The sequence below is a fragment of the Chanodichthys erythropterus genome, chromosome 18 (assembly GCF_024489055.1).
Source record: "Chanodichthys erythropterus isolate Z2021 chromosome 18, ASM2448905v1, whole genome shotgun sequence".
NCBI classification, from domain to species: Eukaryota; Metazoa; Chordata; class Actinopteri; order Cypriniformes; family Xenocyprididae; genus Chanodichthys; species Chanodichthys erythropterus.
Genome location: NC_090238.1, coordinates 16780592 through 16794102, shown reverse-complemented (window position 1 = coordinate 16794102; position 13511 = coordinate 16780592). Strand labels below are relative to the sequence as shown.

Genomic DNA, 13511 nt, shown 5'->3' with positions numbered 1-13511 from the left:
ATGGCGGACAAGTACAACGCAGGTAACAATTTTACATTCAAAATGAAAAACTTATCCCTTTTGGGCTTACGATTTACCTAGTAGCATTTGTACCTTTACGTGTTGTTTGTAGCTCAGTTGATAACTGGCATTACTACCATTTTATCCCTTAAATGGTTTGTGCAAAAACTAAAAGACCATCATAGTTAATAGACAGCACAAACGTGTCCACTTGCTTGAAAAAAAAAAGAAAGTAAATTAAATACTACAGAAGTAACTGAGACGTCTACACTGTTTTGTCATATTTGCTGAAACATGATCTCCTTTTGTCAGAAACTATTATAACAGAAACTCAAAAGAGGATAAGTAATGCCTTTGACGTATTTGACCATGAATCCAACAAGACTGTTGATGTCAGGTAACATGTCAAGGTTTTAAAATGTCACTTTCCTTGCTTCCTATTGTACTTTAGTTTTTTTTTTTATTAAGTTCAAATTTACTGTCTGACAGATATCTGTTCTATGATTGTGACTTGTTTAACACAGATTTTTTTTTTTTTTCATTGTAAAAGAGAAATAGGCACCATTATCCGTTCACTTGGCTGTTTTCCTTCAGAAGCTGAATTGCATGATATAATTGCTGAGGTCAGTGGTTTGTTTTTACAGTGCTGGACACTGGTTCATTTAGATATTGACTCTTGCAAACTGTGTAGATTAGTAGTAATGATGTGTGACTGCTTCCACAGCTAGAAGAAGAAGAGCCCACTGGGTTTGTACGCTATGAGAAGTTTCTTCCAACTATGTCTAAGATCCTGCTGGAGCGCAAGTAAGACTGTCACACACATGAAGCTAAAACTAAACTAATATATTATATAAACATGAAAAAAACATAAACTTAGATTAGAAATGTTAACCTGGCAATTTTAAGTGTAAGAAATACTGAAATTACGAAAACTGAAACAAAAATAGGTTACACCTTATTTTAGTGCCATAGTTACATTGTAATTACTCATATAAGTACTGAGTACTATTAATTAACAACATGTACTTACTATAGAGTTACGGTTAGGGTTAGGGTTTGGTTAAGGGTTAGTTACTTGTAATTATGCATAAATTACTGTTAGTACAATAGTAATGTGTAACTGCAGCACTGTGAAAGTGTTACCCAAAAATAAATTAAAGATAAATAGAATAAATAAATAAATAAATAAAAATAAAATTACTAAAACTAAAATAAAGACTGAAAATATAAAATTATAATTCAAAATATTAGAAATGCTATAATAGTATATAAAAATAATATGAAAATAACACTACTCATAGAGGACCTTGTCAATGATGGGCTTCCTTGCATTTTGTTGGGATGCCCTGTGTTTGAAATAACACTTATGTGCACATCATGTTGAAAAAGCTGACCACTTTTCCATCAACCTTGATTGCAGAAGTATTTTTCCTATTCAGTTTTCCTATAGGATTAAAAAAAAAAAAAAAAAAACTTAAATCAAGTGTTTTAAAGGGATAGTTCACCCAAAAATAAACATTTTGTCATCATTTACTAATCCTCAGGTTGTTCCAAACCTGTATAAATGTCTTTGTACTACTGAACACAAAGGAAGATGTTTTGAAGAAAGACTGTAACCAGACTGTAACCAGGCTGTTTTGGGCCACCATTGACTTCCATACTAGAAAAAAAAAATACTATAATGGAAGTCAATGGTGGCCCAAAGCAGCCAGGTTACAGTCTTTCTTCAAAATATCTCCCTTTCTTTTCAACAGAACAAGGAAATGCATACAGGTTTGAAACAACATAAGGGGGAGTAAATTATAACAGAATTTTCATTTTTGGGTGAACTATCCCTTTAAGCTGTGAAACAAAGATTAACAACAACATTGCAAATTCGTGATCAAAAATCCTCTTTATTGCAGGTTCCGTCCTATTCCAGAAGACCTGCTCCTCCAGGCCTTTGAGGTGTCTTATACTCTGACACTTTAACATTTCGTTATTCTTGTTTTGATGTCTGAATTCACACTGCAGAAAAAAATGCTCAGTGAAATTGTCAACAATTTCAAATTACATTTCAAATTGGGTACATAAAGATTAGACTAATTGAATTATTATTTTGGAATTATTCAATGGAATGGTGCTGTTTTCTCTTTCTAAAGGTTTTAGATCAACAGAAAAAAGGACACTTGGAACCAGAGGAACTGACCAAATATCTAACACAAGAAGGTATAGTATGTCCAATGAGACTATTAAAAATAGCGGTTTGAGATTTTAGGATAGGCTTCAGATATTTTGAAATCAATGTGCAATGCTTTTTTGTCTCACAATTAATCAATACATAAGCTTTGTCTCAATTCAGAGGCTGCATCTTTCAAAGGCTGCATTCATATAACTTATAAAAAAGTTGCTAGGCCTTTGAAGGTTGCCGTCTCTGAATTGGGACAATGGTAAGGAATCCACAAAGAAGTCAAGTTTACTAATTCTATTAACAAAATGAATTCTTTCTGTTTTGAAGGAGAGCCCTTCACACAAGAAGAGATGGATGAAATGCTGTCTGCAGCTGTTGATCCTGATAAAAATGTCATTCTCTACAAGGACTTTGTGAGCATGATGACCTTTGATGACACTCGATGATGGCTAAAGAAGCGAATAGATCAAAACATTGAAAGTTTAGAGAATTACAATCAAGGTATCATAAGCAAAATCCTCTCAGTTACCATAATAAATAACACTTTAAATTTTATTTTGTCTCTTTCCCTGTGGAATACATCATTAATGCTGTTCATAATGCCCAAATACTCTTTCCTTATTAAATAGTGTGGCAAAATGGCACAGCATAGCATTTACCCTATTCAGATTTATTCAAACAGAGTGGAGAATGTGTGCAAGACTGTATCATAGATTAATAATTAATCATTCTTGTTATTAATGAGGCAGGTTTTCTTACACAATTATGTGTCTGAGAGCCTCATTATAAAGTCAGTGTGTGATGTCTTTCTTCTTTCCGTTTCATTAGCAGACTCTGATACCACAGTTTTTGTGAAGGCATGACATATTCTTGCTGCTCATTTTCTCCTAATTAACCTGTGCCCCATGGGTGTGTTTGTGTGGGGGAACGACCGGATCATAGCTGCCCCTCTTAGAACTGACCAAAGAAGCACGTCACTTATGAAAGCCTTTACAGAATGCAATTATAGAAGCTCAGAAAGTAAAGTTATGATCTAATATTTATTAAAGGAATATGTACCGTCTCAGGTAAGGGTGAAGATTCAGTGGGCAATATTTTAGGTAACATGGCAAGAAGAGATTCATTAAAAAGAATGGATGAACTATTAATCTGAGCAATACCAAGCTTTTACGTTTAGTACAGCTTTCTCTTTGTTTGCAATGCATTATGCTAAGGTTATATAGGTATGTTTTTTTGTTGTTGTTGTTTTTTTCTCATAAATGGTCATTTACTTATTAGTGTTAGTCTCTTATGAAGTAGTGGGTTGTAGGAGTGGAGGTTCAGAGGGCTTTTTTAGATATGTGAGCAGTAGGTGGCGCTACTTACCCATGCTTACAAAATGTCCCTTCAAATTCTTACTGAACAGAATACAATGCTGGCCAATTATTTTCATGCAAAACCACATTTTATCAATTAAGAAACACTGCCAAAATGATTTGAATGTTTGTTCCTGGTTAAATAATAAAGTTTATGTACTTCATAGTTCAAATGACATGTTTAAGTAATAGAAGATTTTACAATAGTTGTAATTTTTTTTAATGTTTTAATGTAATTATAGCCTACTATTTTAGAAAATAATAATATAGCCATTTTTATAGATGTATGTACTCTAATTATTTTATTTATTATTTTATTTTATATATAATATTATTTTAATATTGTATATGCTCCAAAGCAGTTTTTTGTCATTCATTGTATTGATTACATCTGCATTTACTATACAACTCTCGAAGCACCACGAATTATAAGCAGTGGTGGTCGTATTTATTTAGTTATTTATTTTACTGCATTTATTTTTTTACATATAAGTTTATATACGTTTTAAATGCATTTCCAAACAACGTTTTTAAATAACCACAAAACTTACATTAGGCTACAATGATGCGGTAAATAGATGTGCACGAGCAGTGCGCGTTTGACTGATGAAGTAACCATGACAACTGTTCGCTGCACGAGCGCTTTCTGTTAAGATCGGTATTGGATACTGCATCTATAAAAACAAATGTCATTATTATTTTTTTAATACATTTACACATACATCACAAAAATATAGTTCGTGTTTAGTTTAATACAGTTTGTGTTGCGCGAGACGAACTTCTAACAGATGATAGAATTCATAAAAAAAAAAAAAAAAAAAAATACTAATAATTAAATTGATTCTCCATAACGAAAATTTCCCTCAAATCGGTCGCTTTAGCTGTAGTTTAGTTTAGCGTGTACACACCTACATGTCAGTCAGTAGAGCTCGAACATGCTATTCGCTGAGGGGCGCGGAGGAGGCGTGGCCAGTCTACCGAGAGACAGATGTGTGCGCTCCTCTGGAGGGAGAGCAGTGCAGAGCAGAGATCAGTCCTCCAACAGAGCCTGATCTACTGATCTACAGCCTGCGCCTCACACAAGTCCATATGCATGGGAAAATGCGCCTGTGCTGGGATGCTGTGAAATCTAACGCACTGCACATGGATTCAGCATATCAGAAAGCATAAAAGAAATAATTGGATTTATCCACAGTTGGACGTTTCAGATTGGACCATCTGTTATTCATATTCCACTCTGGAAGATGGATAGATTTCTGCATGGTACTAGTCGCTGAGACTGGACTTGAGAAGGACTGCTGAACTGACCAGAGATTGATTTTTGGATCTTTTGATTGTGGATGTAACAGGAGCACAGTTATTTCTTCAGTCCCTCTGCAGGCTTAATCATGACCTCTCTAACAGGGAATAAAGACAGATCTGGGACCAGGAGTAGAAAATATGGGGTAAGATTTATTATTATTATATTTGTTTTATGAATTGGCCTATGCACATTCTTGTCAGTTAATTATCTTCAAGTGTTCAAAAAACAGCAACAACAAACTAATTGTAATGTCGCTCAATATGTAAATCATTAAACCACTTTGCACACTTATTTTTAACATTTATCATGTATGTAATCCAGATATTAATGTTTCAATCACTGCTTTTCATCGTACTATCATTTCTTACAGATGACCGATTCATCCCCTACCAAATCGGCATCATTCTCTCCTGAAACCTGGTACCGAAAGGCTTATGAGGAGTCCCGGAGCGCCAGCCGCCCGGTCCCTGAAGGTGCCGGCTCCATGCCCGGGTCCTCTGGAACCCCTTCCCCCGGATCAGGAATATCATCCCCGGGCTCTTTCTCTGGCTCACCTGTTACGGTTTCTCCTGGAATCAGTACCGGTTCGCCCGGTTCCTTAGGCGGATCTCCAGGGTTCGGCACTGGTTCTCCAGCCTCAGGTAGCGGGAGCTCACCTGGTTCTGATCGGGGGATTTGGTGCGAGAACTGCAACGCTCGGCTGGTGGAGCTGAAGAGGCAGGCATTAAAACTACTAATTCCCGGACCCTACTCTAGCAAGGTAGGCTGACACATACCAAACCATTTAAGAATATTCCCAAATCAGGTTTTGACTTGGCAATGCATCATGCAGATACAGATGACATCAGATATCCATGCTGACGTGTGATATATAACTCAGTTGTTGCAGTGCGTAAAAAAGGTATGCACAGAAACCAAAACTTAAGATTTAAAGCGTGCTTCTGTTGGAATTAAATTTGTGTATCGCATTTGATCAGTTTTTTTCCTTGTCATATGTTGTTCTCATATATTGCAACTTACAAAAAAAAAAAATGAAATAAACATAGAAAGAAAAACAGTTGCACACGAGGGGTGGAGTGCTGAACCTATAAGTCACTGCAGCATGTTGCAGATTCACTGTCGCTGTAGTTCCAGTGCGAGTCTGAGATCATGATAAGACTGGCCAAAGGGGGGTGAATTTAATTGCTGACTAACAGTCTTTTTGAAAGACTATAAAGTGAAACAGATTGTGTAAAGAAACACGTCACACCATGATGTGGCTTTGGCGGAGAGCATGATCGCTGAGAGAAGCACATTTATGATTAACTGTCCATTGTGATTAGTTATTCTGTTTTGGCTTTGGACACCTAAGTTAGTACTGCAGCAGTGCTTGGTGTGGATTCCAAAAGACCTCAAATCATAAGCTCAGTATAAGTAAATATTCAGTGCGTAATTGGATGCATGTGTGTGCGTAAATATCAAGTTTCGCCGTGTGCTCATGCAGCAAGGTTCATTTTCCTCATTTAATACCGGGAGCTGTTTATAAAAAGACTAAAAGTATGATTTACACCTAGAAATAAATAGTTTACAGAAAAATCCTACCTATTGTTTTTATGTTACTGGTTTTGTTTGAGTCCCATTGAAAACAAAGCAGAGTTGGTCCAATTCAATAATTATCCATTAAGAACAGGGGGCGCTGTGCTGTCACAAACAATTTTAAATTATAGAGATTCAGTGTCAGTACAGCATTATATACCATGTTATCGTTTGTGAGTTGTGCACATTATAATATATATATATATATATATATATATATATATATATATATATATATATATATATATATATATATATATATATATATATATATATATATATTAAGCTACACAAACATATGGCATCCATTATGTTCGTCATTTCAATAATTGCACCAATTATCCTTTTAAAAAAAATTTACATTTCCTCATCATGCCCATGTCTAAGTTATTGTCACATCTAACATAATGACCATTATCTAAAAGTAGCATTTTGCTGCTTTTAAAGAGCACCATTGATCTGGTGTGGCCGTGGCTCATGTTTCAGACCTGCTGTTGGTCTACAGATTTTATGGCCAGTTCTGCCAGCTGCAAGTGACCTGGAGGTGCCCATTAAAATAAGATGGAGGAGGAGGGGCTGATGGGAAGGATAGGGGATCATGGGAGAGCAGGGTGGCCATGAGCATGCTCTTTAAACCAGAGGCGATTTTAAAGGAGACATGACTGAGTGTTTGGGCTTTTCTCTGCAGGATCTTCACCCACGTGGTGATTAGAAAGAAGTGTTGAGACATGAATTGAAGGTTAGAGCCTCATTGTGATATTCGATCCTTCTGGACACCTTACAATATGCTGCGTTCCATTACATTCTGGAAGTAAAAATGTCTAATTTCCTACAAAAAATGTGTAATAGAACAGAGGGAGGTGGTAAACATTGACTTTAAAGCACATATAGTCTCACGTAGCCAGACCTTCAGACTAATGGCAGAAGGTCTGGACTCCATAGCAGCTTTCATTGGCCAATGACCGACCAAGAGGACGCCTGATTGATATGTAAAGCAACCAATCTCAGTTTGTTTTGTTCAGTGTCATGTTTAGGGGTGTGAAAGTGTATGTGTGAAAGTCAATGTCCCCACAATAACAGACCAGTGTGCAATTTGTTCAAGAATGTTGTGCAAGTTTACTGCAATAATGGGGCAACAATAGTGCTCTTAACTTCACAATTTTTTGAAAATCCAGCATTTAGTTTAACCTGATGAGCGCTCATTGTCACAGTTTTAAACACAACGTCTTTGTTTTAACATACGGGGGTTTGGCTTTGTTTTGGACTGTTAAAGAATTTGAAACAAACATCTCCCAGAAATCTTGGCGAATTTAACCAATCAGATGACGTCTTCAAAACTTCTAAAGTTTTCCCCATTTTGTGTGCCATATGCATCAGACAATCAGCCAACTTGATAGTTAAACTGTTTAACAATTAAAGTCAAGTGTGTAAAACATGGTAAATGATGCTCTGCTGATAATCTTATACATCCAGAATAAATGTATTAGCATGTATAGCATGTTGCTGTAAGATAATTTTTTGACATTTTAACACCAGCAAACTAAAGCTTTATGTCATCTTCCAAGCAACACACATGGTCTGAAGTAGGAATATCCCTCATCCAACTGTGAGTAGAACGCAGCATACTTGAACAGTGGTATAGCTCACAGAACTTGTTGTGAACGTCCCCTGGGCTTCGTCTTTAGATTACACCCGCTGAACAGAAGCATGTTCATTTCATTCCCATGCACACACAGCTTCCGTTTCCAACAGTTGCCACGGTAGCAACATGTTATGGGTGTGAGCTTCAAACATATTTCATGTTTAATGCTGTTTTTATGGTGAGCAAGGAATTATCATATAAAGAGGTCACTTTTCCACTACGGACTGATAGGAATAAACGGGAAAGGACTGCTGACGTTGGCTCAATTCAGCAGCCGTTCTTGCTGTAAATGGCACTCCCTCCTGTCTGGTGGCTAGCTTTGTCTCGACGCTGGTGTATAATGGTGTCACTAGGGCAGATATGAATACAGCTCAGTGATTAGAGAGCAGAACATGCATGGCCCTGCAGGATGTGGTGTGCACGTTTGGTGGCACAGGTTACTTCTTGTTGGAAATGAATGTGAATAAAATATTGTGGCTTTGCGGATTGTGACCTGATAGCTGCTTACAACAATGGAGGATTGTTGACTGTCAATCTAAGTCAAAGCTGTTTATAGATTGAAACTGCTTGGATTCTCAATAACACGGTCTGTTAATTTCTATTTTTTACACCTGAATGTCTCACAGCAGGTAATGGTTAGCCTTAAAAACCTGCTCATTTTGTAGGTATGAATTGTTGAAAGGTTTTATTTTCATGCAGAAGTCGAGGTGTGCTGCTATTACAGCTTGAAGCTTTTGCAGGGCTTTGAATTCAGTGGGTTTTGCTTCTTTTGAACAAGTATTGGACTTACTTGGGCTTTAAAGTCTTATACCCAGAGGAAAGATGTTTCTTGAACACACACACAAAAAAAAAAAAGATATTTTGAAGAATGTTGGTAACCAAACAGTTGACAGTAGCCATTGACTTCCAGAGTATTTTTTCCTAGTCTGGTAAGTCAATGGGTGCTGTCAACTGTCAATTTTTGGATGAACTATCCCTTTAACTCATTTTTGTCTCAGGAGAAGCAAAAATAGTTTCTCTATTTAATCTTATTGCAGTGTGCGAGACACAGTTGAAATATTAAAGAGATCGCAATCGGTTATGCCTGCTGAATATCAACCTGAAGATGCTGTGGAATATTACTGTGATTTTTGTCTGTGTGTAATTCAACACTTTCTCAGATCAGAATGATGTCGAACAGCATCCATGAGCCATAAACACTAGTTTTACAGCGCCAAATGCAGCAGATGTTAAAACCCACTGTGGGTTTGCAAAGTGGGTGGTTTGTTTTTTAGTGGAACCCAAAACTGTATTTCAAGAGTCCATTCAGGTTGTTGCCGTATCCCGTAATCACTGCCAGCACTTCCTCCAAAGCATAAAGGCCTGTAATCCACCCCAGAACCAAGTCAGAGAAAACATCGGGTTCTTCCCCTTGAACATGGGCAATCGATCTCACAGGGATTAGCTGGACCGAGCCAGATCGAAGTTCTCCATGATCAAAGCAGAACGGGCTTGAAGGAGGATACCAGCATGTTCTGCAGATCTGTGATTTTAAGGCAGCGATCAGCAGTGCTAGTTCACATTAGTCACTCGTGGCTTTATCACTGTGTGAAAATAGTATGAAAGACTTGTGTAATATACCTCTGGAGACTAGATGGTTTGATGTGTTGAATGTGTAGGGTTCAGTCCGCAGCTGCAGTTCTGGGTATGGGTTGTGTGCTCACCAGGAAAGTATTGCAAGTATGTATGCAGATTTCTTAACTGTTGTCCAGTAAATCTCACTAGGTAACTTTGAAGAATAATCTGCAATGCAAGGGTTAAAATGCATATTGTTTTTTTGTTTTTTTTTCATTAAAAACATATGCAAACACATGCATCCAATCTGAATGCATTTTATGTGTTTGTTTTGTGGCTTTTTAAACTTTGAATTGCCACTTTATTTTTCAAAGCTTTTTGTGTACAGTTATTTACTATGACATTTTGACTAAATGCCATGTAATGTCCTTTGTGCTCTGCTGACTGAGAAGAAAAGTTCCTAAAGAATCACAGCTAGCAGAAGATAAAATTGGAACACCAAATAATTTATGGGACATAAGTAAGGCAGTGTTTCCCAAACTGGGGTTCCCGAATCAAATGTCATGTTACCATTAAACAAGATCAGAGAACTGTGAAAAGAAATGTTTTGAAATATTAACTTAAAATCTCAGGGTAAAAATCTCAAGTAAATAATTTATTCTAAAGGGCTTTGGGTGACAAAAAAAGTATGGGAATCCCTCTACAAAAATTCACAAAATAAACCAGCATATGGTGGTCAGCACCCTTGTGTATGGGTCTTGTATCAACTTGAAGGGTTGAATCTTATCAGATACTGGATAGCTCAGCCATGAAACTCTATTCTCGTTCTTATTGGTTATTTCAATGTAACTTCCACAGCCAATACATTTAATGTATCCATCGGTACTTCCTTTCATAACCACAACACAACCAAACAAATACATTAATACTGTGTGCTATGCAAATTCTTATTCTAGCCCTCCACCTCCCCAGCACCACCTGCCTAGATCTGCTACAGGGTGGTGTCCCTCTTTCTAGCAGCAGCATGTTTCCATTAATTTAATGTTCAGAGTATTTAGCAAAAGCAAGTAGTACTTGCTCTGCAGTAGGGCTGTACAATTTTATCGCACGCGATTTGGCAAAGGCTGCGATTATTTTATGCGCAGCTTGTCAGAGCTGTACGGCTCTGTGATCGGTAGTAAATGCTTCTCCACCTGAAAGCCAGAGGGCGCTGTCATGCAGAAACTCCAAATATGCCCTGCAGCAGAAGAAGATAACACACATCATCTTGCTGTATATGAATAAACAGAAGATTGAAACACTTTTATTGATTAAACATGACAAATAAACACACGACTGCCTTATTCTGTGTAAGAAGCACATCATCTCACAGAAGGACGCTCAACTGTGATTACGAAGTGAGTTTGGAGTAAAAACATGTTATTAAATGTTGTCTTTTGTTGGACAAGATGTTAATAAATGCTTCTCATGTCTGAAAAGAAGTTTGATGCATGCTGCTTTTTCAAATGTACATTATAAACGACTCAAACTCGCAGTGCTTTCAGATGGATTAGCATTTGGAACTATACTTCATTGACAAGCTGCGCATAAAAAAGTAATCGCAGCCTTTGCGATTTCATAATCGCACTAAGAATCACAGTTAAGCGTGATTTCAATGATATTTTTCGTATCATGTGATAAATCGTGCAACCCTACTCTACAGCAGTGTAGCAGATCTAGTCCACCAAGACTAAACTTACTGTATGTACATTCCATTTACATTAATACAATGCTTTATAAACTATCCAGAGAGTTGTCATGACAGAACGTAAATAAGTGGGTGTGAAATATTGATTTTTGTTAAATTATTTTATTATGTATTTCATTAAAAAATCATTATATGAATCATGAAACTAGCACTAGTATCAATCAGAATCAAGTATTATCGGAATCAAGTAACTTTTGTTGCGCATATAGTGTTTATTAACACATGTGCCCAAGCTCATTTACAAACAGTAGCAGTAAACCAACTATCTCTCATTAGCAGTGCTAGTCAGCATGAACTCCACTTTACCTTTGTTGTCTTACACCGCCGTGATCTCTCATGCGGTCACTGATTTTACACACATGTGGAGAGGGCCATTCATTGTGCTTTTAACCTGAGAAGAGGCCTCTGCCCCCCTACCGACTAACTCATTTTTTTAATTGCCCAACCACATAACAACAGGGTTGTTTCCTCCACAGAGGTAGTTGATGTTGCTTGAGACCTCTGCTTTGATGCTTTGAAGCGACCCTCCATCCTGGGCTGCAAAAAGCACTTTTGCAAAGAATACTAGATGAAAAGGAATATAAAATACAGCAGATATTTGCAAAAGAAATAAATAAACATCTATACAGTAAATGTTAGGTCAGGTCATATTATTTTAGCAACGCAAGTGTTTTGAAATCCCTCAAAACACTTAACAGTTACACTCCATTAAAATGTATAAGCATTACGCTTGTACACTGTATTTGCATAATGAATTGTGATTTGTCTTTCCTTTCTTCCATCTATCTATCCATTTATAATTCATATTATATCAATTTCCTTCTCTCCTTGGGATTACAAGCTTTTTAACATTTTCAACCTTCTTATATTTTTTCTATATTTTTTCAACCTTCTTTATATATTGTTAACACTATTCTTTTGCTGTCATGGAAGCATTGCTTTTTTGTATTTTTGCCTTGTTCATTTGTCCATGTCTACTAAAGAAGACATGGCCTCCTCCGTGGCAATAAATATAGAAGCTTTTCTTTTAATTATTAATGGTCTCTATCTGAAAAAGACTAAACCCCCATATTTTAAATGAAAGAAAATGTTATGCATGCAACCTGAGGCACTTTACTTATTAGTGTTTTTGGCATGGCATATAATCAGCTCAAGGAATTTTCAGAGAGATGATCAGATAGAGGACTTAGACGGAGGGGCTCCATCGTTTGGTTGAGTTCAAGGGAAACGCACACCTTTTGACACAAAGAGACGGGGAAAAAGAAAACAGATGGAGTCATTCATTCTAAAATGTCATGTTTTACAAGAGGTTTAAGTGCATTCCTCTGCAAAATCAACAAGGTTAAGAGGATGAGTGAGACCGGTGTAGTTCAGACTGAGAGAAAAGCTGAGTTAATTATGCCGTGAATGACGAGGGCATCGTAAAGGTCAGGAGGACAGGAAGAAACAAGCGAAGATGGTGTTAGATCAGAAGAGATGGATTTTACTGGAGCTTTCTTTTGTTTTCTGACATTCCAGCTGATCTAATGGTGAACAGACTGGGGGGTTTGTCTCGAAAAAGTAAACAGATAAAAACAACCTTTCCAATAAATTACTAAGCAATTTTTCAAATAGAAGAGTTTAAAATATTTATAAATGCATTAACAGCATAGTTTGCCACAATAAAATGTTGATTAGTTTTCATATTCATGTTAGATCAATCACATTTATATAAAAATTAATTTTAATTTTTGAATTAATTTACCCATCTCTGTGAGTTTTACCTCATCACCCAACTGGGCAGTTTGGTTTCAAATGTTGCATCCTATTACATATTGAGTTGACTTGAGGCCAATTAAAGTTCAGGTCGATTGTGCATAAGGGTCAGAGCATGAAGTATAAGACTACTATATATATATATATATAATCCAAAAGTTTGGAACCACGAAGATATTTAATGTTTTTAAATGAAGTTTTGTCTGCTCACCAAGGCTACATTTATTTCATTAAGAATACAGTAAAAACAGTAATATTGTGAAATATTTTTACAATTTAAAATAACTGTGTACTATTTAAATATATTTGACAAAGTAATTTATTCCTGTGATGCAAAGCTGAATTTTCAGCATCGTTACTCCAGTCTTCAGTGTCACATGATCCTTCAGAAATCATTCTAATATGCTGAT

General features: G+C 36.5%; 2 protein-coding genes across 4 annotated transcripts in view; both read left to right on the top strand.

Annotated features, from left to right (window-relative positions):
* Positions 1-2628, top strand: efcab2 (EF-hand calcium binding domain 2). Of its 2 annotated transcripts, none has more exons than XM_067368296.1 (7): positions 1-22; positions 313-397; positions 551-623; positions 725-804; positions 1905-1947; positions 2142-2208; positions 2498-2628. In XM_067368296.1, the coding sequence occupies exons 1-7, from the start codon at positions 1-3 to the stop codon at positions 2614-2616; spliced, it is 489 nt and encodes a 162-aa protein (XP_067224397.1). In that variant the 3' UTR covers positions 2617-2628. The 2 variants fall into 2 exon arrangements, with proteins under 2 accessions (XP_067224397.1, XP_067224398.1); XM_067368297.1 differs by having other exon boundaries at positions 2-22; positions 313-410.
* Positions 2629-4587: 1959 nt separating this feature from the next.
* The window catches only part of kif26ba (kinesin family member 26Ba), a 113384-nt gene continuing 104460 nt past the window's right edge, over positions 4588-13511 (top strand). For both annotated transcript variants that reach the window (XM_067368122.1, XM_067368121.1), the window contains exons 1-2: positions 4588-4970; positions 5199-5588. In XM_067368122.1, coding sequence (XP_067224223.1) covers positions 4914-4970; positions 5199-5588 — 447 coding nt within the window. In that variant the 5' untranslated portion in view covers positions 4588-4913. The remainder of the gene's footprint in view (positions 4971-5198; positions 5589-13511) is intronic.